Source organism: Ranitomeya imitator, chromosome 3 (assembly GCF_032444005.1).
Source record: "Ranitomeya imitator isolate aRanImi1 chromosome 3, aRanImi1.pri, whole genome shotgun sequence".
NCBI classification, from domain to species: domain Eukaryota; kingdom Metazoa; phylum Chordata; class Amphibia; order Anura; family Dendrobatidae; genus Ranitomeya; species Ranitomeya imitator.
Window position 1 is genome coordinate 659,992,177 of NC_091284.1, and position 27,124 is coordinate 660,019,300.

Sequence of the window (27,124 nt, forward strand, 5' to 3'; positions counted from 1 at the left end):
TTCCAAATGCAAGCACACCTCAAATCAACTCCAGGCCTTTTATCTGCTTAATTGAGAATGACATAACGAAGGGATTGCCCACACCTGTCCATGAAATAGCCTTGGAGTCAATTGTCCAATTACTTTTGGTCCCTTTAAAAACAGGGTGGCACTTGTTAGGCCATGTTCACACGTTCCTGATTTCCCTGCTGTTTTTTCTGCACTAAAAACCGCAGCTCTTGGCAGAAAACGCTGATACGTTTTTTGGTGCTTTTTGATGCGTTTTTTGATGCGTTTTTTAGTGCAGTTTCTGTGTGTTTTCTAGGAAGTTTTTTTAGGGTTAAAATGGCTGAAAATACCCTAACCCTACCCCTAACCCTACCCCTAACTCTAACCCTAACCCTACCCCTACCCCTACCCCTAACCCTACCCCTAACCCTACCCTAACCCTACCCCTAACCCTAACCCTACCCATAACCCTACCCATAACCCTACCCCTACCCCTAACCCTACCCCTAACCCTAACCCTAGTTCTACCTGTAGTGGGGGAAAAAAAAATTTCTTTATTTTATTATTGTTACTACCTATGGGGGTGATAAAGGGGGGGGGGGCATTTACCTTTTTTTTCATTTTGATCACTGTGAGGTTATCACAGTGATCAAAATGTGCCTGGAACGAATCTGCCGGCTGGCAGATTCGGTGGGCGCACTGCGCATGCGCCCGCCATTTTGGAAGATGGCGGCGCCCAGGGAGAAGACGGCCGGACGGACACCGGGAGGCCCGGTAAGTATAAGGGGGGGAGATTAGGGCACGAGGGGCGTCGGAGCACGGGGGGGTGGCATCGGAGCACGGGGGGTGGGATTGGAGCACGGGGGGCAGCCACACTGCAGCGGTTCTGCACCACAAACCGCAGAAAACCCACAGATATTTTTTTCGTCTGCGGGTTTTACTGCGGGTTTGACCTCACAATGGAGGTCAATGGGTGCAGAACCGCTGCAGTTCCGCAAAAAGAAGTGACATGGTACTTCTTTTTTACCGCAGCTATTCAGCGCGGCTTTTTTGGGGATTTTCCGCAATGTGGGCACAGCAGTTCCTGTTTTCCATAGGGTACATTGTAATGTACCCTGCATGGAAAACAGCTGCGGACCCACAGCGGGAAAATCGCAGCGGTTCCGCATTAAAAAAAGGATGGTGTGAACATGGCCTTAAGGAGCTGAAACACCTAAACCCTTCATCCAATTTTAATGTGGATACCCTCAAATGAAAGCTGAAAGTCTGAACTTCAACTGCATCTGAATTGTTTTGTTTAAAATTCATTGTGGTAATGTCTATAGCCAAAATAATAAAAATGTTATCTCTGTCCAAATATATATGTACGTAACTGTAGATTTATCTACCCTGAAACGTTTAGCAAAACACAGTACATTTAACCCAGTGCCCTCCACTACACCCAAATCTGCAGAATATGTGGTCATATAATAGCTTGTGTATAGACAGACGGTCATTCTTGAAGATATCAACTATACGAAAGAGGACATATAGGGCCATGTCATCTGCTGGTGTAGGTCCACTGTGTTTTATCAAGACCAAAGTTAGCACAACCGTCTACTAGGAAATTTTAGAGCACTTCATGCTTCCCTCTGCCGACAAGCTTTTTGGAGATGGAAATTTCATTCCAAAGCAGGACTTGGCACCTGTCCACACTGCCAAAAGCACCAATCCCTGGTTTAAAAACAACAGTATCACTGTGCTTGTTTGGCCAGCAAACTCACCTGACCTTAAACCCATAGAGAATTTATAGGGTATTGTCAAGAGGAAGATGAGAGGCACCAGACCCAATTAAAGCAACGTGGACTTCCATAACACCTCAGTAGTACCACAGGCTGATCACCTCCATGCCACACCGCATTGATGCAGTAATTGATGCAAAAGGAGCCCCTACCAAGAATTGAGTGTATTTACTGAACATACATTTCAGTAAGCCAACATTTTGGATTTTAAAATCATTTTTCAAGCTGGTGTTATAAAATATTCTAATTTATTGATATAATGACTTCTGGGTTTTCATTGCCTGTAAGCCATAATCATCAACATTAACAGAAATGAACACTTTAAATAGATCACTCTGTTTGTAATAATTCTACAAAATATATGAGTCTCACTTGATGTGGATGGTGCTAGAAATGTGAGAAGTCAAGTGTGTCTTTATTGTAATCTCTGCAAATGAGTTACAACTGGAAGAAGTTGTCATGTCACTCTGAGCCAGATAGAAAAGACAGGAAGAGTTAGTGACTCCATGAGAAAGAACGTCAGCTGTATGCCACCATCTAAAGCTGTGTTGTAATCAGTTATCTGTTTTGCAGGACTGATATATACCACTACATGATGGCAATACAGTGGCTTGTGAATGTATTCACCCCCTTGGCATTTTTCATGTTTTGCTAACGCACAACCTGGAATTTCACAGTTTTTTTTGAGGGTTTGTATCAGTTTTTGTAAAGAACATGCCCACAGCTGTGAACATTTGGTTTTCAGTTTATTGTGAAGCAAACAGCAAATAGGCCAAAATAGAAAAATAAATGAAATCTTCAGTGTGCATAACTATTCACCCCCTAACGTCAGAAATTTGTAGTCTCCTTTGCAGCAATTACAATTTCAAGTCGTTTTTGATAATTCTATATGATCTTTCCACATCTTGCCTCTGGGTTAGATGGTTTCCTCTGGTAAACAGCAATCTTAAAATCTGAACACAGATTTTCAATCGGATTAAGGTCTGGGCTTTGACTAGGCCACATTTACACATTTCCCCTTAAGCTACGCGAATGTTGCCTTAGCAGTATTCTTTGGGTCATTGTCTTGTTGGAAGTTGACCCTCCGTTCCAGTCTCAAATCACCGACAGATTGAAACAGTTTTTTTCCCAAGAATATCCATGTGTTTTGCACCATTCAGCTTCCTATCAACTCCGACATTTTTTCCTGTCAAGGCTGCCAAAAACATCCCCACCGCATGATGCTGCCACCATCATGTTTGACTGTGGGGATGGTGTTCTCTGGCTGATGGCTGGGTTGGTTTGATGCCAGGCAGAGTGTTCACCTTTGTTGGCTAAAAAGTTCAATTTTAGTCTCATGTGACCACAGCACCTTCCTCCTTACATTTGGAGAGTCTCACACATATCTTTTGACAAAGTCAAAATGAGCCTTACAATTTTTGTGTGTGATAAATGTAGTGTCTCCATTTTACCTGATCTGGGGCTGGGTGAGGAGTTTTTCTGCTCTTGGATCTGACGCTTTTATTGATACCATTTTGGTGTAGATACAGTCTTTTGATCTCCCGTTATTGTATTTTATTGCAATGTAACGGCGATAAAAAACATAATTCTGGCATTTTTAATGTTTTTTTCATTACGCCATTTATTGATTGGGTTAATTCTTTTTTTATATAGTTAAATCAGGCGATTCTGAATGCAGCGATACCAAATCTGTGTATATTTCATTTTTTTGTTGCTGTATTTTGAATGGGGCGAAGGGGGGTGATTTTAACTTTTAGGTTTTTTTAAAGTTTTTAATATATTTTTTACTTTTTGAATGCTTCAATAGTCTCCATGGGAGACTAGAATCTACAATACTTTGATCGCCTCTGCTACACACAGGCGATGATGAGATCACCTGTGTATAGCAGAAATGCTCACTTGCTATGAGCGCCGACCACGTGGCGGCCGCTCATAGCAATCTGACAATGACAATCATAGAGGTCTGCTGCAGACCTCTTGCTGTCATCTAACCCATCGGTGATCATCATATGATGGGGTCACTGATGGGTGGGATTAGCCACACGCTTTCGGTAAGCATGAGTTAAATGCCGCTGACAGAGACAATTCTCTATACTCCTTTTAGATCTGTCCTCTGCCTACATTCCTCTCTTTCCTTGGCATCAAAGACCTCATCCTCTGCTGGATCTCATACCTTTCTAAGCACACATTTAGTGTGTTCAACTCCCACATAGCCTCATCATCTTGTCCTCTCTTAGTGTTCTAGGACTCCTACACTAATCAATCTATACCTTGGCCTGGTACAGCTCATAAAGTCCCATAGCTTCATTACTATCTATACGCTGATGACACTCAGATCTACCTCTCTGGTAGCCATATCCTCCTTCTTCTCCTCCTCCTTTCCTAAAAACTAAATGTGGACGAAAGTGAATTCATCATCTTTCATCCATCTCACTAATCTATCTATCTTCCCATCCTCCTAACTCCCTTCTATCTATCACAATTAATGACACCATGCTTTCCACGGTACTGGAAGAATGCTGCATCGGAGTGACTGTCAATTCTGCCCTGTCCTTCAAACCACACATCCAATCTCTTACTACCTCCTGTCGTCTCCAACTCAAAAATATTTCCAGAATCCATCCTTTCCTCAACCCAGGATCTACTAAAATATTAGTCCATTCCCTCATCATTTCCAGTCTTGACTACTTCAAAATCGTCCCTTGTGTCCTCCCTTCTAACACTCTCACACTTCTCCAGTCCGTCATTAACTTTGCTGCCTAACTAATCCACCTCTTTCCATGCTACTACTCTGCTTCTCCCTTCTAGAAATCCCTTTGATGGCTTCCAATTCCCCAATTTATCCAGTTCAAAGTACTAACAGTACTCCTTGCGGTGGATACCGCGGAGATCTAATCCTCTTCTTGGCGCTGATTGGCTGTTTGTATTGTACAGCCGTAGTTTCGTTTTGGCTTTACCTCTGTTTTGGACAGCCTCCTGTAAATCCTATCTGGTTCAAGTCCACCAGATGTGTTATACATGTATTATACTGATGCAATAATATACTATCCATTATTGGGGCCCATACAGGCATACAAGTGTACTTAGCACACTGATGAAGGTCAAAGAATAGACCGAAACGTTTGTGATCTTTGTATGTAATAAACCCCACTTTATTTGCATCACAATTTCTTGGAGTGTGCTAGTCACTTGTATACTATATATCAAAGTACTAACAGTGACCTATAAAGCTGTCCATAATCTCTCTCCTCTGCATATTTCCAAACTAATCTCCCAATATGTTCCAAAACACAATCTCTAGTCCTCCTCCTCCTAAGACCTCCTACTCTCCTCCACATTCATATGTTCCTCACTCAATCACCTCCTAGACTTCTCCCGGGTATCCCCCATCCTCTGGAATTTTATGCTGCAACACATCCGATTATCCACCACAATCAGAACTTTCAGACTAAACTTGAAAACATCTCTTGAATAAAGCTAACAGCCTGCAATGACCCACCTCACTACCACCGAAGCTTCCGTCACCCCATAATCTACTGTCTACTTTTCCATTAGCCTGTAGAATGTAAACCCACAAAAAAGGGTTCTCTTCTTTCTCTACTATTGTTAGTAGAGTATTCTGTTATTGTTAGTTTGTTCACTGTTTAAGGTGCCTGAGAGGTGTAGTCGTGTCCCAGTTCTGATGTGCTCCTTTGCACGGGGTGCATCACACTTACTTGTGGGCTCTAGGCATCCACTGGCTCCAGGCTTCCACTTTCTGGAAATGCAGCACACAATCCAGGGGACACTGAATGCTTCGTAAGACTTGAATGTTTACTGAGCATTTTACAGTTATTTACAGTAAAGAATGTGGGATAGGGCACAACAGGTTACAGTCTTTCCCACAGATACTGTATGTAATTTCAGCCTTAACACTCGTTCTGGGTAGAACATCCCTTTTCCTACTGACTCCACTGACACGGGGAATTCCGCTCCACCAAAGGCAGTGTACCTGGAGTCCATTACCTTTCGCCTCAGAGAGTCTGTGTCCATGCTTCCTTGCAGTCCCACAGGCTTGACGTGTCCCTGACGCTCACCTTCAGGTTCCAGGACCGAGAGACGGGTCTGCATGGGATTTGTTAGATGGCAATCCATTGCCCCGAGTAATAGGCTCATGCTGTCCCTAGCAGCCAACTGCACTTTTCCACTGTAATCACTTCACCATACTTTCTCAATTGAACTCCACTTCCTGTTCTTGACAATAACCCTCAGTTCTTGTCCCCAATCTGGGCTGGCCATTATAGCTAACCCTCTCTAGGCCATACTGCAGCCCCAGGAAGTTTGCTTTCAGATATCAAACATTACTTGTAAAATACATTTAACCACTTGGAATGCTAGAGAGTGAAGCACTGTCTTCACCACTCTTACAACTTTAATTTATATTTGTATCTTGTATGTAACCCCTTCCCATGTACAGCACCATAGAATGAATGGTGCTCTAAAATAAATAATAATAATAATAATAGTAATAATAAAAATTAAAATAAATGGAAGCTATCATGCACTCATGCGGTTCAGACAGCATGAATCTAATGATAGGCTTCCTTTATCTGTTTGTGACTACTGTGACTATGTGTATATGTTCACATTTCAAGAGCTATATATGTTTCCATCAAAATCTGATAGAATATCATGTATTTACTGTATTAATTATATAACTTTCATTATTTTATATATTTTTCTTTAAACATTTTTCTGATATATATATATATATATATATATATATATATATATATAAATTTTATTTATTATTTTTTGTCATTTTTTATCTTTATTATTTTTATTATTTATTAATATTATTTTTATATGTTTTCTGTCACTGTTTTATAATGTTCACTAATCAACTATCCAACTATTATTAATTACCAGGTTCTATTTATTTATGTCCTTTAGAAAATGATTTTTTTAGGATGGTGTTTTACAGTGTATGTTGAGCACTTTTCCGATTCTATCAGCTTTTCATGGAAGCATATATAGCTCTTGATATGTGAACATGTACACTTGTTGCCGTTCCATATTGGTAGTGGCGTTTGTACAACTTTGGATTGTCCAGTACATCTGACTATGTGGCGCTATAACTTCCCTCACACACATGTGATATACATGTTATACTCCTCCTGTTTTATTTATTTATTATTATTTTTTTTATAGTAGCCCTTATATAGCACATACCCTACCCTTGATAGTGCGCATGCGCGTCTGATGCCTCGTCGTCTGGGCCATGGCATCATTGTCGTCTTGGTAATGCCAGGGACTCATCCCGTGTGTCCGGTCACCTGATGAATGCGGTCTTCACTTCCGGTTTCTCGGACAACGCATGCGCCGTACATATCGGAGGTCACAGGAATCGGCGTTCATTTCTAAATTATCTATCTATCTATCTATATATATAAGCCCATTGATCTAACCTAAGACTACACCCTGACGAAGGAATTTTCATTCCGAAACGCACGTCGGGGTGCACAGTATCCGGACTGGGCAATATTGAAAGGTATAGTCTTATCCCCCCGTTTTTATAATCCTTTTATGCATCATGCACATGGCACTTTATTAGCACTTTTCTCACTTAGTATGCATTTGTACATGGGTATACTTTAGTATTTGGAGTTCCCTTTTCACTTTACCCTCTAATTTATATATACCGTATATACTCGAGTATAAGCCGAGATTTTCAGCCCAAATTTTTGGGCTGAAAGTGCCCCTCTCGGCTTATACTCGAGTCATGATTGGCGGTGGGGTCAGCGGGTGAGGGGGAGAGAGGTCTGTCGCATAGTCACCTGCTTCTGGGGCTTCTGGCACTGTCCCTGCCTGTCCCATGGTCTTCGGGTGCCTCAGCTCTTCCTCTGTTCAGCGGTCACGTGGTACCGCTCATTAAAGTTATGAATATGGACTCCACTCCCATAGGGGTGGAGCCGCATATTCATTCCTCTAATGAGCGGTAACGGTGACCACTGACAGAGGAAGCGGCTGCGGCACCCGAAGACCATCTGTCGGGGATAAGGAGCCAGGGACGCCGGGAGCAGGTAAGTATGTCATATTTACCTGTCCATGTTCCACCCACCGGGCGCCGCTCCGTCTTCCCATCCTCTTGCAGTGACTGTGCAGGTCAGATGGCGCGATGACGTACTAGTGTGCGTGCCGCCCTCTGCCTGAACAGTCAGTGCGGAGAGACGCCGAGGCGGGACGCTGAGGAGCAGCGGGCAGCAAGAGAGGTGAGTATGTCATTTTTTTTATTGCAGCAGCATTATATCTTGCATAGCTTTATATGGAGCGTCTATGGGACAATAATCAACAGTGCAGAGCATTCTATATGGCACAACTTTATATGGGGCATCTATGGGGCAATAATCAACGGTGCAGAGCATTATATATGGCACAGCTTTATATGGAGCATCTATGGGGCCATAATAAACGGTGCAGAGTATTATATATTGCACATCTTTATATGGAGCATCTATGGGGCCAAAATGAACAGTGCAGAGCATTCTATATGGCACATCTTTATATGGAGCATCTATGGGGCAATAATCAACGGTGCAGAGCATTATATATTGCACATCTTTATATGGAGCATCTATGGGGCTATAATGAACGGTGCAGAGCATTATATATTGCACATCTTTATATGGAGCATCTATGGGGCCATAATGAACGGTGCAGAGCATTATATATGGCACAGCTTTATATGGAGCATCTATGGGGCCATAATGAACGGTATGGAGCATCTATTTTTATTTTTGAAATTCACCGATAGCTGCTGCATTTTCCACCCTAGGCTTATACTCGAGTCAATAAGTTTTCCCATTTTTTTGAGGCAAATTAGGGTGGTCGGCTTATACTTGTGTTGGCTTATACTCGGGTATATACGGTATATACTTTTTTGTAAACACTTGCACTAGCTTTGTAGCCACTTGGCTATACATAACTTTGGATTTGGTTATTTCACATATACATGTGTGTGTCATTTATTTGTGAGTCTATGAAGCTACAAATATGGTGGGATATGAGATAAATTATATACCCTCTATACCTTGTCTGCCATAAGATACATTGATCCTTGATTTTATATATATTTTATATATGGTTATTAATTAAATATATTTTCTTGTTATAATTCGGATACGTGCACAATTTTATTATTTGCTGTTCTATTGTCATTAATAATATGAGATGAAATAAAATATATTTTTCCTTATTATTTTCTGCTTTGCGTGTTCCTGGTCGTATCTAATTTGGAGCTTGGTTTTTCACTTATCCCCTGGAGTGGTTTCCACTTATTTGGTTGCGCATCACGGTGACTATATGGTATTAGAATTATTGCTCACAGATATATATATAATTATTTTTATATTATTAGTATACAATACCATAGGCTGCTTTGTTGTGTTTGTTTAATACTTTGTCATAATGCAGACAGACAGACAATTACCACTGAAGTCATCTCAAAATACAAAATGCAAATATTTATTGTCTCTTAGCTCTCTTTCTTTTCAATATGATTTGTCTTCTTAGTGTTTTCAAACTATATGTAATACTAAAAATTAAATATATGGTGTCATAAGCAACATTTACATGATCCAAATCCAGTCAATGAGCAAAGTAATATTACCAACATTACTGTACAGATATGTATTCATGTGGTATGACTAATTAGATAAATGATCAGTCTAAATAATTGGCATTGCCGACAGTATGGAGCAGTGTGTATACAACAATACATTGACAAACTTATTAAACATTTACTAAGCATTTATAAGCAAAATAAAACCGTATTCAGCTGCAAAGAGAAGTTCATGGCATGCATCCATTTTTCTTCTGTTTCAGACATTTTTAAGTTTACATTTTTCAACAGTTTCGAACAGAATCTAAAAAAAAGAATGACTAAGGGGGACCTTCAAAATATTCCTTTTTTGTTTGTTAACAATTAGAGCCTTTTTTGGCACAAATTATTGTGGCATAAGACCAGTTTCATAAGTCCAACATTTACAGTCTGTGTGTGGACGATGATATCCCAATATGCACTGGGTTTTTCTCACCCAATCTAAACTGCCTCATTTATGCTTAGGAGGCTGTTGCACTCTGGAAAAGGAGACCAGTAGCAGATCCAGAGTTCATAAGGTCCACAAAATACTGCCATTTAAATGCAGCCTCGAAAGAGAAAATTGTCTAACAAGCCTTACATATCACATAAAATGTATTGCGTAATTGTGATAGTTATGGCACAATTTACATAATTCCCCATTAGTCTTCAGTAAGGAATGCTACATATGTTGGTGACAAAAAGCCTTTATGTCCTATGTTCAATTAGATTGATTTGAAATTAGGGAAAAATAACATGTGAAAATAGAAAAATTAATACGACAAAGGCTTACAAATTAGAACAAGGAAAACCAGAATCAAATCACAGGACATTAAATTATAGAACTGTCTTCCTCCTAAAATGATGTGAAAAATATGGAGAATAATAATAATAATAAATGTAAAGTCTTTAAATGCAAATAAATACAACCAATATGAAATTAAACAAACAATTAGAGCTAAATTTATCCTTTGGCGCAACTCATCATGATATTTCACTCTGTTATCTGCAGCTTTATATTTAACATGTCACTATTCTTTAATTATTTGGATGTGTCCTCTAGACCCTTTTTTACTGCTATAGTCTGAAGACAGCATATTTAACGCTGCGTGAGCTACTGCTCATATATCATCTCTACATTGTCTGATAGAGGTGGATCAGAATGATTGACCTCTTAAGACATCCATTTGACCGGATAGGGCATTTAGAAAGGAATTATAGAATGTCCTACTGTAATGCAGTTATCAAGGTAACATCCCAAATTATTAGGACAAATTAATCGCAATTTCGTCAGGACAATTATAATATTGGTTAATATGCAAATAACCTTTTCATAGAGCAAGATATTAGGGTCTCTGGTGGTCTCTGTAGGTTCTAGTCATTTATTGGAAGTAACAATCCATAAGTCAATACTGACCATTTAAAGAGTCTTTTTCAGGGTTTCATCTTGCAAAAGGTGCTCTAATCAGGCTCTTTCCATCTGCCTAAATAATGAAACTTCATATAGACAAGTGGTGCACGTGTAAGATTGTATTAAAACATTATTTTATAAAATATGCAATAATGTCCATTACAGCAGAATGGCATCATATAGTATGGACAAAGAATCACCCATGTGTATATCCAAGGAAGTTTCCATATCCCACAAGTTTGTAGAGACTCTGAAGAAAGTATAAGCTACCTAAGCTGTAGCAAAGTTTCGGGACTCACCCTTTTCTCAAGTTTCTGTACTGGACATTATTGAATATTTTATAAAGAAACATTTGAATACAATCCTACAAGTGCACTTTTTAAAGGGCTTTGCCATTTGACTTATCTTAGGATATAAAGTCGAAAGAGAATTTCAATACATCTGTTTAGGCCTTTTGACCCCCATCAGTGCAAAGGAGGAGGACTTTTGGCTGGGTGAGAAGACATATTTAATTTCACAGGCTAACATTGCATGGCCCATAAGTTTCCTTATTATAGATTGGCCCTCACACAGAATATTGGGTAGTATAACCTTCATTCTCCTAAACTGATATGACTTAACAGCAATTATACAAATGAACATAAACAGTTATACAAAATGGAATGCTATTTAGGAAGTCTAAGCGAAAAAAAAAACCTTTTGACCAGTGTTGAGATTTATAGCAATAAATCCAGATAAACCTATATGGACATCAGAAATATACAGTACATATGGAAACATACAAATATCTTCACATGGCATCCTACTGTCAATAGCTCTTTATGAATCAAAAAGTTTTCAAGGAAACTAAATCTAAATACATTGAAAAGCAATATTGCTTATACATTTCTCTCCGAACAACCTTTTCCTATGTACAAGAACTAGAAAGCCAAGTGAGGGTAAAAAGCCCATTAGTTTGGATTTCCATACACAGATGTCCGGTAAATTACATTTCAGGTTGAGTAGCACAAAGTTTGCTTGCAGTTATTGCTATTCCAATGGCCAGACTTCCATTATCTGCAAAGAGCTGAGCCACTGAGGCATTAAGCACAAGGCAATCACCATCCGTAATTATAGAGTCAACACAGTCTAAGACTGAGCGGGGACTGGATTCCCATGTCAGTCTTCTACGATTCCTGTTCAGCTCCAGTTTATAGTTGAAATTCTCAGCTTGTGCTGGCGTGCCAATCAGCATCATCGTAGCAAAAAATTGCGGATATCCCTCATATTTTTCTTGCTTTCTGAGCACAAGCAAAAAGTGATGGCCCAAACAAGAATGTGCAATTATCCAGTCCACCGGCGCTGGCAGGTGCATGTCAGTAGCGAGAAAGACAATTTCTGTTCCATGTAGTATGTTTATTGTATGAGTTTGTGTTAAATGAGCAACAACCACCTCTAAGTGACCTTCCCATTTACAGGCGTACAAAGGGCAAGAGCACGAAGTCAGCTGTGGGTCGTGGACCGCTTCATGGCAATGATGATGCCTGATTTGTGGAGCGGAAGCTTCAGGGACTGAGCATCTGTTTGAAGCATTCTGAAAGAAAAAGAAATGACTGTAGAAAATAGGCAATAACACTCAACATTTATGGAATCCCTGAGCGCAGAAGCAGTCAGACATAAAACAGGAAACAAATGATAATTAGTGCATAGCTTAAAATGGGGAAAGGCAGGGGCTACATGAACACGAGCTCCTGGAGAATGCAGTGGGTGCAGTAAACTCGATGTGGTGTAATAAAGTTCCTGCTAATACTTGTCAAGCTGGAGGAGGCTTTTTATTTTAGTTGTATCTGTATTTATTTGGGAAACAAATGATCCATGTCCATAGTAGTTAATTCAAAAGCACGCAAGTATTACCCAGTAACAACGTACAATGCTCATGTAAGATTTTACTCAGTGTGTTTAGGTCATCTACTCTCTTGTCATCTAGTCTCTTGGATATTTTATATTTTTAAAAATAAAAAGTGGTAATAATGAATCCTAATCTAAAGGAAATACATATGTTGAAGTACTTTACCTTAATAGAGAAAACACATCACTGAGATATCTCAGCATAAAAAAGTGTAATTTAAAGGGAACCTGTCACCCCCAAAATCGAACGTGAGCTAAGCCCACCAGCATCAGGGGCTTATTTACAGCATTCTGTAATGCTGTAGATAAGCCCCTGATGTATCCTAAAAGATGAGAAAAAGAGGTTAGATTAGACTCACCCAGGGGAGGTCCCGGTACGATAGGCGTCACGGTCCGGGGCCTCCCATCTTCTTACTATGACGTCCTCTTCTTGTCTTCACACTGCAGCTCCAACGCAGGTGTACTTTGTCTGGCCTCAACAGGGCAGACAAAGTACGCCTGCGCCAGAGTCGCAGCGTGAAGACAAGAGGACGTCATCTGATGAAGATAGGAGGCACCGGATCGGACCGTGACGCCCATCGTACCAGACCGGGACCGCCCCTGGGTGAGTATAATCTAACCTCCTTTTCTCATCTTCTAGGATACATCGGGGGCTTATCTACAGCATTCCAGAATGCTGTAGATAAGCCCCTGATGCTGGTGGGGTAAGTTCACCTTCGATTTTGGGGGTGACAGGTTCCCTTTAGCATCAGTTAATAACTAATGCAATGTTAAACAAATTTCGTCATCTTCTATCTTCAGGAGATCACTGTATCCCTGCCTCTGGGCTTCTTGCTTGTTGGGGTTGGTGCTCACTTGAAGACTGGCAGCTCAAATCATTGGTATGTTGCCACTGCCGGTCCATGCTGTAAGCAGAGGTAACGTTGCGTCTGCAACATTGGAGGCGTTCAGAGGGACTGAAGCTAGTCGAATCCAGAGCTGTTCATAGCAGCACTTGCAAGCTCTAAAGAAAAGAGCTTGCAAGTGAGCACTCCTTACCTAGGTAACCAGCCACCTCTGATAGACTGCAGGGGTGGTGGTAACCTAGCAATGAGCTCTGCAGAATACAATTAAAAACCTCTTCAGTATTGACAATGCAGATTATGTTTAATAAGAGGTAATTTGCAAACACTTTGTCTTAATTTTGTTAACTAGATAAAATTGCAAATCATTTAAGTTATCTATTCCTCTGAAGTGAGATAACCATCTATTACAAGTTATCAAGATGGTTCGTTATTTGTCAGATTAAATGCTGCTACATCTGTCGGAAAATAATCAGAAGAAATATATTTGAATATTCCCGTCCAATTTGTAATAGGATACAGAACCATTTTTTACAAGAAAAGGCAAGAAGTTAGAATCATTCAGTCCAGGTCCATTATGTACAAGTTAGTACTCGGTCTGCTGCAGTGTTTTGCTTCAGTGTGACATTGTGTTCCTCAATAAGCAGTGTAAGGCTGCAAATGCATAAATGTAATCAATTTGACACAGTAAACATTGGATTCATGCAAAATGGATATACAATGATTGGAAGTGACAAAAATGTAATTTAATGGAAGTTAGCTGAGACTGATCCACAAACCTGCACAAGAATGGGACATGCATTAATTTTTTTCAGATTGAGAAAGCAGGTCTGGAAAAAACTCAATGTGTAAATGCCCCCATCAACTTGTATGGGTCCATGTGCAAATAAGCCTGATATGTGCAAAAATTACCTATTGTTTAAATCAGGCTTTTGCGTTACACAAATTTTTTCTTTACATGTGACAATTTGTATTTTTAAAAAAAAAATCTCACAATTTTCAGACTTGCCACTGTGGATTTTTCAGACTTAACTGCACATTGTTTGAGGAAATAACACGTGTACATAGCCACAATGATTGGATATTGAGGTTCCTATCTTTGTGTTGAAGTGTCAAATATGTCTCTGCAAAGGTCATTGTTAAAGGAGTGGGAGAAGGGTCAGCTGTAACAGCGCCTATTGTGATTGGTGGATACATTGTTATCAGCTGTATAGCAAATGACTAACCAAATTACAGGTCACTGTGAATTTTGTACTAGAAAATACTGTTGGAAAATTGCACCAATTTAAAGACAAAGGATGCTGTTTTTTTCACATGATTCTTCTGCAACCATAGCACAATACTATGGAAGTTTACAGAACAAAGACATTAAGCTATATGTTCATTACATGAATCCTTGGGGCTGATTAATCAAGTCAAGCATTGCACAAGCTTGCGCTACACCAGTCTTGACAGAGAAGCCAAAAATGAGGATCAGCACACCTGTTAGTATAAGTGTAATATGCAGGTGCACATATACGCTGTTGCCATCAGCAAACAAAGCCTAGAATAAAAACATAAGATACAAGCACAATGTGGTACGTGAACAGTGGCAACACAAGTAAAAACATATGGTACTTAGTTAACACTATTTTGATTAAAAAGGTGTAAAAGCCACCCCACCCCAACAAGGTGTACTTCATCAGGATGGTCCCTCACTCTTGTTACTCACCTCACTAAGTGCCAACCAGGCCTCAAAATAAGCAGGAGCAGAGCAGCACTAGTGCCGATTGTGTTGGGATAATATTGCACAATATCCGGCAAAAGAAGCCATGACCAAAGCACCAATGTCATATCATTAAGGCTAGCAAATAACAACTTTAGTTAATAGTAAAGGTACATGGATCATCACAAAGTGCTTTAAAATTGATCATGCCAGCACTACTCCCAGAAGAAGCAACAGCAAAATGCACGTCGGGGCATTAGCGCATCGGTTGGGCATCGGCATGGGTAAGAAATTCTTGCATGATCAATTTTTTACAATGCTCTGAACAGACCTTGCAGGCTACATGGGTATGATACACAGCCACTGCTGACATGCTCAATATCCCTCACAGCACTGGGTAAGGGTAAGCTGCATCAACAAAACAAACCTTCGATCTCACAGGCACATAGGAGATGTTTGAGCAAAGGCTTGTTGGTATAATTTCTAGCTAAAACAGTTTTGTTTTTGGCATGAGATTTATTTTAAGATGTTGTTTAACTAGTGTTGAGCGATACCGTCCGATATTTGAAAGTATCGGTATCGGATGATATCCGAAAAATATCGGATATCACCGATACCGATATCCGATACCAATACAAGTCAATGGGACACAAATATCGGAAGGTATCCTCTATGGTTCCCAGGGTCTGAAGGAGAGGAAACTCTCCTTCAGGCCCTGGGATCCATATTCATGTGTAAAATAAAGAATAAAAATAAAAAATATTGATATACTTACCCTCGGATGCGCCCTGGTTGTCACCGCTGCAACCGCCATGCTTCCCTTTCTAAGAATGAGCGCGTTAAGGACCTTCGATGACGTCGCGGCTTGTGATTGGTCGCTTGAGTGGTCACATGACCGCTCAGCGACCAATCACAAGCCGCGACGTAATCAAAAGTCCTTAACGCGCTCATTCTTAGGAACGGAAGCATGGCAGTTGCAGCGGTGACAACCAGGGCGCGTCCGAGGGTAAGTATATCAATATTTTTTATTTTTATTCTTTATTTTACACATGAATCTTAATCCCAATACCGATTCCCGATATCACAAAAATATCGGAACTCGGTATCGGAGTTCCGATACCGCAAATATCGGCTGATACCCGATACTTGCGGTATCGGAATGCTCAACACTATGTTTAACTGTTTCCTTCTGAATTTTGGCTGTTAGTTCAGAATGCACAGTATGCACCACAAACGCACCCACTGCAATTGCCATGGGGAAACATGAGAGGACTGATGTAAAGGATATCACACTCTACTCTTATTAATATACTCATTTTTTTTAGAAAATTGGGGCACTGGGCAACAAGCAAAGTTGGTTCGTTCTTTTCTACAGTTTTTTACATTAAAATACAGGATCCATGCAATGCCAAATAATACATCCATTTTTTGCCCAATTATTATCACCCTACAATGCCTAAATAATACAGTATCTATATGGTATTATCATATATAGCTCACATTAGATTACCATATATTTTCCACCTAATACTGTCATTCAAAGCTCAACTAGATTTGCTATTCAGTGTCCTGAAAATAGCTCAATAAAAGATCTAAGTAAAACTCCTATACCATGTTGACCTAATACTGCATATACAGGTCACATTCTACAAGTATAGAGTGCCAAAATAATACTGACATATATACTGTAGTGTACACGATGCTTAATGCAACCATACAGCATCCAAATAATTGTCCCCTAAAAATTCACATAATACTGTAATAACATTCCTAAATAATACCACAATACACTGCTCAAATACATTCGGTAGTCTAGCGTTATTTCTAAACCAGAGTAGTAGCATTCTTGGTGGCTTAGGCCACTGGAGGGATAATGCAATAAACATTTTTTGGATATACTCTCAGATTATTCTACACTGTGTGCAGAATTATTAGGCAGGTTGTATTTTGATCATCAGATACTTTTCAAACATGTTGTCCTACTCCAAGCTGTTCAGGCTTGAGAGCCAACTATCAATTAAGTAAATCAGGTGATGTGCATCTCTGTAATGAGGAGGGGTGTTGTCTAATGACATCAACACCCTATACAGTATAAGGTGTGCTTAATTATGCAACTTCCTTTCCTTTGGCAAAATGGGTCAGAAGAGAGATTTGACGGGCTCTGAAAAGTCCAAAATTGTGAGATGTCTTGCAGAGGGATGCAGCAGTTTTGAAATTGACAAACTTTTGAAGCGTGATCACCAAACAATCAAGCGTTTCATGGCAAACAGCCAACAGGGTCGCACGAAGCATGTTAGGCAAAAAAGGCTCAAAATAACTGCCAATGAATTGAGGAAAATCAAGTGTGAAGCTGCCAAGATGCCCTTTGCCATCAGTTTTGCTATATTTCAGAGCTGCAACGTTACTGGAGTAACAAAAAGCACAAGGTGTGCGATACTCAGGGACATGGCCAAGGTAAGGAAGGCTGAAAAACACCTACCTGTGTACACGAAATATAAGATAAAACGTCAAGACTGGGCCAGGAGATATCTTAAGACTGACTTTTCAAAGGTTTTATGGACTGATGAAATGAGAGTGACTCTTGATGGGCCAGATGGATTGGCCAGAGGCTGGATCAGTAAAGGGCAGAGAGCTCCACTATGACTCAGACACCAGCAAGGAGGAGGTGGGGTACTGGTATGGGTTGGTATCTGTTATGTTTGCTAATGACAGGTGTTATGAAGGCAATCCAGAAACACAGTGTGCTTAGCGATCAGAGCGCACACAGTGATCTGACAAATACCCAAAAATACAAGAACGAGCTCTGAGACGTGGAAACTCTGTAGACTGCAAACCTGATCCTATCCTAAACACAACTAAAAGCAGCTGTGGATTGCGCCTAACAACTACCTAGGCAACTCGGCACAGCCTAAGAAACTAGCTAGCCTGAAGATAGAAAAATAGGCCTGACTTGCCCCAGAGAAATTCCCCAAAGGAAAAGGCAGCCCCCCACATATAATGACTGTGAGTAAGATGAAAAGACAAAACGTAGGGATGAAATAGATTCAGCAAAGTGGGGCCCGATATTCTAGGACAGAGCGAGGACAGTAAAGCGAACTTTGCAGTCTACAAAAAACCCTAAAGCAAAACCACGCAAAGGGGGCAAAAAAAAACCCACCGTGCCGAACTAACGGCACGGCGGTACACCCTTTGCGTCTCAGAGCTTCCAGCAAAACAAAAGACAAGCTGGACAGAAAAAAAGCAACAAAAAAGCAAAAAGCACTTAGCTATACAGATCAGCAGGTCACAGGAACAATCAGGAGAAGCTCAGATCCAACACTGAAACATTGACAAGGAGCAAGGATAGCAGCATCAGGCGGAGTTAAGTAATGAAGCAGTTAACGAGCTCACCAGAACACCTGAGGGAGGAAGCTCAGAAGCTGCAGTACCACTTGTGACCACAGGAGTGAATTCAGCCACAGAATTCACAACAGTACCCCCCCCTTGAGGAGGGGTCACCGAACCCTCACCAGAGCCCCCAGGCCGACCAGGATGAGCCGCATGAAAGGCACGAACAAGATCGGAAGCATGAACATCAGAGGCAAAAACCCAGGAATTATCTTCCTGAGCATAACCCTTCCATTTAACCAGATACTGGAGTTTCCGTCTAGAAACACGAGAATCCAAAATCTTCTCCACAATATACTCCAATTCCCCCTCCACCAAAACCGGTGCAGGAGGCTCAACAGATGGAACCATAGGTGCCATTTATCTCCGCAACAACGACCTATGGAATACATTATGTATGGAAAAGGAGTCTGGGAGGGTCAAACGAAAAGACACAGGATTGAGAACCTCAGAAATCCTATACGGACCTATAAAACGAGGTTTAAATTTAGGAGAGGAAACCTTCATAGGAATATGACGAGAAGATAACCAAACCAGATCCCCAACACAAAGTCGGGGACCCACACGGCGTCTGCGATTAGCGAAAAGTTGAGCTTTCTCCTGGGACAAGATCAAATTGTCCACTACCTGAGTCCAGATCTGCTGCAACCTATCCACCACAGAATCCACACCAGGACAGTCCGAAGACTCAACCTGTCCTGAAGAGAAACGAGGATGGAACCCAGAATTGCAAAAAAATGGAGAAATCAAGGTAGCCGAGCTGGCCCGATTATTAAGGGCGAACTCAGCCAACGGCAAAAAGGACACCCAATCATCCTGGTCTGCAGAAACAAAACATCTCAGATATGTTTCCAAGGTCTGATTGGTTCGTTCGGTCTGGCCATTAGTCTGAGGGTGGAAAGCCGAGGAAAAGGATAGGTCAATGCCCATCCTACCACAAAAGGCTCGCCAAAACCTTGAAACAAACTGGGAACCTCTGTCAGAAACAATATTCTCAGGAATGCCATGCAACCGAACCACATGCTGAAAGAACAAAGGTACCAAATCAGAGGAGGAAGGCAATTTAGCCAAGGGCACCAGATGGACCATTTTAGAAAAGCGATCACAGACCACCCAAATGACTGGCATCTTTTGAGAAACGGGAAGGTCAGAAATGAAATCCATCGAAATATGTGTCCAAGGCCTCTTTGGGACCGGCAAGGGCAAAAGCAACCCACTGGCACGAGAACAGCAGGGCTTAGCCCTAGCACAAATCCCACAGGACTGCACAAAAGTACGTACATCCCGTGACAGAGATGGCCACCAGAAGGATCTAGCCACTAACTCTCTGGTACCAAAGATTCCAGGATGACCAGCCAACACCGAACAATGAAGTTCAGAGATAAGTTTATTAGTCCACCTATCAGGGACGAACAGTTTCTCTGCTGGACAACGATCAGGTTTATTCGCCTGAAATTTTTGCAGCACCCGCCGCAAATCAGGGGAGATGGCAGACACAATGACTCCTTCCTTGAGGATACCCGCTGGCTCAGATAAACCCGGAGAGTCGGACACAAAACTCCTAGACAGAGCATCCGCCTTCACATTTTTAGAGCCCGGAAGGTACGAAATCACAAAGTCGAAGCGGGCAAAAAATAACGACCAACGGGCCTGTCTAGGATTCAAGCGCTTGGCAGACTCGAGATAAGTCAAGTTCTTATGATCAGTCAATACCACCACGCGATGCTTAGCTCCTTCAAGCCAATGACGCCACTCCTCGAATGCCCACTTCATGGCCAGCAACTCTCGATTGCCCACATCATAATTACGCTCAGCGGGCGAAAACTTCCTGGAAAAGAAAGCACATGGTTTCATCACTGAGTAATCAGAACCTCTCTGTGACAAAACCGCCCCTGCTCCAATCTCAGAAGCATCAACCTCGACCTGGAACGGAAGAGAAACATCTGGCTGACACAACACAGGGGCAGAACAAAAACGACGCTTCAACTCCTGAAAAGCTTCCACAGCAGCAGAAGACCAATTAACCAAATCAGCACCCTTCTTGGTCAAATCGGTCAATGGTTTGGCAATGCTAGAAAAATTACAGATGAAGCGACGATAAAAATTAGCAAAGCCCAGGAACTTTTGCAGACTTTTCAGAGATGTCGGCTGAATCCAATCCTGGATGGCTTGGACCTTAACTGGATCCATCTCGATAGTAGAAGGGGTAAAGATGAACCCCAAAAATGAAACTTTCTGCACACCGAAGAGACACTTTGATCCCTTCACAAACAAAGAGTTAGCACGCAGGACCTGAAAAACCATTCTGACCTGCTTCACATGAGACTCCCAATCATCTGAGAAGATCAAAATGTCATCCAAGTAAACAATCAGGAATTTATCCAGATACTCACGGAAGATGTCATGCATAAAAGACTGAAACACAGATGGAGCATTGGCAAGTCCGAACGGCATCACTAGATACTCAAAATGACCCTCGGGCGTATTGAATGCAGTTTTCCATTCATCTCCTTGCCTGATTCTCACCAGATTATACGCACCACGAAGATCTATCTTAGTGAACCAACTAGCCCCCTTAATCCGAGCAAACAAGTCAGATAACAATGGCAAGGGATACTGAAATTTAACAGTGATCTTATTAAGAAGGCGGTAATCAATACACGGTCTCAGCGAACCATCCTTCTTGGCTACAAAGAAAAACCCTGCTCCCAGTGGTGATGACGATGGGCGAATATGTCCCTTCTCCAGGGATTCCTTCACATAACTGCGCATAGCGGCGTGTTCGGGCACGGATAAATTAAATAATCGACCTTTAGGGAATTTACTACCAGGAATCAAATTGATAGCACAATCACAATCCCTATGCGGAGGTAGAGCATTGGACTTGGGCTCTTCAAATACATCCTGATAATCAGACAAGAACTCTGGGACCTCAGAAGGGGTGGATGACGAAATCGACAAAAATGGAACATCACCATGTACCCCCTGACAACCCCAGCTGGATACCGACATGGAATTCCAATCCAATACTGGATTATGGGTTTGTAGCCATGGCAACCCCAACACGACCACATCATGCAGATTATGCAACACCAGAAAGCGAATAACTTCCTGATGTGCAGGAGCCATGCACATGGTCAGCTGGGCCCAGTATTGAGGTTTTTTCTTGGCCAAAGGTGTAGCATCAATTCCTCTCAATGGAATAGGACACCGCAAAGGCTCCAAGAAAAACCCACAACGTTTAGCATAATCCAAATCCATCAGATTCAGGGCAGCGCCCGAATCCACAAACGCCATGACAGAAAACGACGACAAAGAGCATATCAAGGTAATGGACAGAAGGAATTTGGACTGTACAGTACCAATGACGGCAGACCTAGCGGACCGCTTAGTGCGCTTAGGACAATAAGTAATAGCATGAGTGGAATCACCACAGTAGAAACACAGACCATTCAGACGTCTGTATTCCTGCCGTTCAACTCTAGTCATAGTCCTATCGCACTGCATAGGCTCAGGTTTAACCTCAGGCAGTACCGCCAAATGGTGCACAGATTTACGCTCGCGCAAGCGTCGACCGATCTGAATGGCCAAAGACAAAGACTCATTCAAACCAGCAGGCATAGGAAATCCCACCATGACATCCTTAAGAGCCTCAGAGAGACCCTTTCTGAACAAAGCTGCCAGCGCAGATTCATTCCACTGAGTGAGTACTGACCATTTCCTAAATTTCTGACAATATACTTCTATATCATCCTGACCCTGGCACAAAGCCAGCAAATTTTTCTCAGCCTGATCCACTGAATTAGGCTCATCGTACAGCAATCCGAGCGCCAGGAAAAACGCATCGACACTACTCAATGCAGGGTCTCCTGGCGCAAGAGAAAATGCCCAGTCTTGAGGGTCGCCGCGCAAAAAAGAAATAATAATCAAAACCTGTTGAATAGGATTACCAGAAGAATGAGGTTTCAAGGCCAGAAATAGCTTACAATTATTTTTGAAACTTAGAAACTTAGTTCTATCTCCAAAAAACAAATCAGGAATAGGAATTCTTGGTTCTAACATAGATTTCTGATCAATAGTATCTTGAATTTTTTGTACATTTATAACGAGATTATCCATTGAAGAGCACAGACCCTGAATATCCATGTCCACACCTGTGTCCAGAATCACCCAAATGTCTAGGGGAAAAAAAAAAAGTGAACACAGAGCAGAGAAAAAAAAAATAAAAAAATGATGTCAGAACTTTTTCTTTCCCTCTATTGAGAATCATTAGTTGGCTCCTTGTACTGTTATGTTTGCTAATGACAGGTGTTATGAAGGCAATCCAGAAACACAGTGTGCTTAGCGATCAGAGCGCACACAGTGATCTGACAAATACCCAAAAATACAAGAACGAGCTCTGAGACGTGGAAACTCTGTAGACTGCAAACCTGATCCTATCCTAAACACAACTAAAAGCGGCTGTGGATTGCGCCTAACAACTACCTAGGCAACTCGGCACAGCCGAAGAAACTAGCTAGCCTGAAGATAGAAAAATAGGCCTGACTTGCCCCAGAGAAATTCCCCAAAGGAAAAGGCAGCCCCCCACATATAATGACTGTGAGTAAGATGAAAAGACAAAACGTAGGGATGAAATAGATTCAGCAAAGTGGGGCCCGATATTCTAGGACAGAGCGAGGACAGTAAAGCGAACTTTGCAGTCTACAAAAAACCCTAAAGCAAAACCACGCAAAGGGGGCAAAAAAAAACCCACCGTGCCGAACTAACGGCACGGCGGTACACCCTTTGCGTCTCAGAGCTTCCAGCAAAACAAAAGACAAGCTGGACAGAAAAAAAGCAACAAAAAAGCAAAAAGCACTTAGCTATACAGAGCAGCAGGTCACAGGAACAATCAGGAGAAGCTCAGATCCAACACTGAAACATTGACAAGGAGCAAGGATAGCAGCATCAGGCGGAGTTAAGTAATGAAGCAGTTAACGAGCTCACCAGAACACCTGAGGGAGGAAGCTCAGAAGCTGCAGTACCACTTGTGACCACAGGAGTGAATTCAGCCACAGAATTCACAACAGGTATCATTAAAGATGAACTTGTGGGATCTTTTCGGGTTGAGGATGGAGTGAAGCTCAATTCCCAGACCTACTGCCAGTTTCTGGAAGACAACTTCTTCAAGCAGTGGTACAGGAAGAATTCGGTATCGTTCAAGAAAAACATGATTTTCATGCAGGACAATGCTCCATTACATGCCTCCAACTACTCCAAAGCATGGCTGGTAAGTAAATTTCTTAAAGAAGAAAAAATAATGACATGGCCCCCTTGTTCATCTGATCTGAACCCCATAGAGAACCTGTGGTCCCTAATAAAATGTGAGATCTACAGGGAGGGAAAACAGTCCACCTCTCAGAACAGTGCCTGGGAGGCTGTGGTGGCTGCTGCACGCAATGTTGATCATAAACAGATCAAGCAACTGGCAGAATCTATGGATGGAAGGCTGTTGAGTGTCATCATAAAGGAAGGTGGCTATATTGGTCACTAATTTTTTGAGGTTTTGTTTTTGCATGTCAGAAATGTTTATTTCTAAATTTTGTGCAGTGATATTGGTTTACCTGGTGAAAATAAACAAGTGAGATGGGAATATATTTGGTTTTTATTAAGTTGCCTAATAATTCTGCACAGTAATAGTTACCTGCACAAACAGATATCCTCCTAAGATAGCCAAATCTAAAAAAAAACACTCCAACTTCCAAAATTATTATGCTTTGATATTTAAGAGTCTTTTGGGTTGATTGCGAACATAGTTCTTGATCAATAATAAAAATAATCCTCTAAAATACAACTTGCCTAATAATTCTGCACACACTGTAGCAAGAGAGGTTGCCAGGTAACCTTTGAGCTTCTTGAAAACGTACTCCCTCTGTAACAGTCCATCTGTATTATCATGTATTTGTTCCCAAGAAAACCCCAGTTTTTAGTTTCTTGTGTAAACCTCTTTTCTACATGTATGCCGGTTTTTAATTCAGTATTCTTTGTTCTTCCCATTAAAGAGTAAAAACAATAAAGTGACTTCTTCCACAATACCGTATTTCACACTTTATTAAAAAGCGCAGATAAATACATGCAGCCTGGATGAGTTTCAAATGCATTCCCTAGATAAGAGTAACTTATAATTATTCTTTGCCTGCTTGGTGGGCATTGACAATATGATTAATTTAACATCCTTTGGTAAACAATGTAGTGCCTGTAAACCACCAGGGATATTTTCATCTCTGAAATTTTAATAATGTCACAAGATGAATGCCAGTACTAACATCTAATATACTTACTGTAATTACTTCCACTAACCAAACTCTTAATGCAACATTAGCAATTACACTAATTAAAAATAATGAACTTTTCTTTGCATTCTACTAAACCCTTAGCATGAGTCAAGGTACTTAAGCTCTCTATGACTATAAATGTTTCTATTAGGGAGCCGATTTTGAAATACCCTCTAAAATGAATATGACAATTAGAATTGGAAATGTTAACATTAATACATTAGTTGTCAGAAAAATGAAGATAATTCAAAATTTACATTTACTGAACCATTAAATCTGGTAATTGCTTTAGCATAATTCATTGACCTTTAACAGAGAAGCTAATAGCAAATAATGGGAAGGTAAGACTTATTTATCATGAAAGTATATAACACATAAATAATTACAGAAGTGTATCACTAATATAGTTGTTATATACCTAACTCTAGTGCTTGGTACTAGTGACTGTCCATAAAAAATCTATTGTAAATGCAATTGCCCCTTTGGCTTTTGTTTTACTGTGTAACATAAATGACTAATGTAATAACTAGTGATGAGCGAGTGTACTCGTTGCTCGGGTTTGCCCGAGCACGCTCGGGTGACCTCCGAGTATTTACGACTGCTCGGAGATTTAGTTTTCATCACCTCAGCTGAATGATTTACAGCTCCTAGCCAGGGTGAGTACATGTGGGGGTTGCCTGGTTGCTAGGGAATCCCCACATATAATCAAGCAGGCTAATAGCTGTAAATCATTCAGCTGCGGCGATGAAGCAGTCATAAATACTCGGAGGTCCCCGAGCGTGCTCGGGAAAACCCAAGCAATGAGTACACTCGCTCATCACTAGTAATAACTTACACTGTTTGAAACCTATGAGACAAAAGGTAGCTGCCCTATAGCTACCAATCAAGCATTATTAGCTCTCTTTTTGAGTTGGTTGCTCCTCTCTTTTTCCGTTCTCCTTGGCAAAAAATAAACTTCATACATCCCTATTTTGATTCCACTAATTGTATAGATAATAATAATAATAATAATAATAATTTTATTTATATAGCGCCAACATATTCCGCAGCGCTTTACAAATTATAGAGGGGACTTGTACAGACAATAGACATTACAGCATAACAGAAATACAGTTCAAAACAGATACCAGGAGGAATGGGGGCCCTGCTCGCAAGCTTACAAACTATGGGGAAAAGGGGAGACACGAGAGGTGGATGGTAACAATTGCTTTAGTTATTCGGACCAGCTATAGTGTAAGGCTCAGGTGTTCATGTAAAGCTGCATGAACCAGTTACCTGCCTAAGTATGTAGCAGTACAGACACAGAGGGCTAATACTGCATAAAGTGTATGAGAACATGATGCGAGGAACTTTTTTTTTTTTTTTATTATAAATAGGCCACACAGGGATCGTTAGGTTAATGCATTGAGGCGGTAGGCCAGTCTGAACAAATGAGTTTTTAGGGCACGCTTAAAACTGTGGGGATTGGGGATTAATCGTATTAACCTAGGTAGTGCATTCCAAAGAATCGGCGCAGCACGTGTAAAGTCTTGGAGACGGGAGTGGGAGGTTCTGATTATTGAGGATGCTAACCTGAGGTCATTAGCGGAGCGGAGGGCACGGGTAGGGTGGTAGACTGATACCAGGGAGGAGATGTAGGGTGGTGCTGAGCCATGGAGTGCTTTGTGGATGAGGGTAGTAGTTTTGTACTGGATTCTGGAGTGGATGGGTAGCCAGTGTAATGACTGGCACAGGGTAGAGGCATCGGTGTAACGGTTGGTGAGGAATATGATCCTGGCTGCAGCATTCAGGACAGATTGGAGCGGGGAGAGTTTTGCAAGAGGGAGACCGATTAGTAGAGAGTTACAATAGTCCAGACGAGAATGAATAAGTGAAACAGTCAGAGTTTTTGCAGAGTCGAAATTAAGAAAAGGGCGAATTCTAGAAATGTTTTTGAGATGCAGGTAAGAAGAGCGAGCCAGTGATCGGATGTAGGGGGTGAATGAAAGGTCAGAATCAAGGATGACCCCAAGGCAGCGGGCATGTTGCTTTGGAGTAATGGTGGAACCGCACACGGAGATGGAGGAGTTCAGTTTTTGACAGGTTTAGTTTCAGATAGAGGGAGGACATGATGTTAGAGACAGCGGTAAGACAATCACTGGTGTTTTCTAAAAAGGTCGGTGTGATATCGGGAGCAGAAGTGTATAATTGG

The 27,124-nt window shown here is 41.2% G+C and overlaps 1 protein-coding gene across 1 annotated transcript in view; it reads right to left on the bottom strand.

Moving 5' to 3' along the window:
* Window positions 1-9,250: 9,250 nt before the first annotated feature.
* SIAH3 (siah E3 ubiquitin protein ligase family member 3) overlaps window positions 9,251-27,124 on the bottom strand; it is a 215,880-nt gene continuing 198,006 nt past the window's right edge. Inside the window, exon 2 of the mRNA XM_069758267.1 lies at window positions 9,251-12,371. Within this exon, the coding sequence (XP_069614368.1) occupies window positions 11,784-12,371 (588 nt within the window). The 3' untranslated portion in view covers window positions 9,251-11,783. The remainder of the gene's footprint in view (window positions 12,372-27,124) is intronic.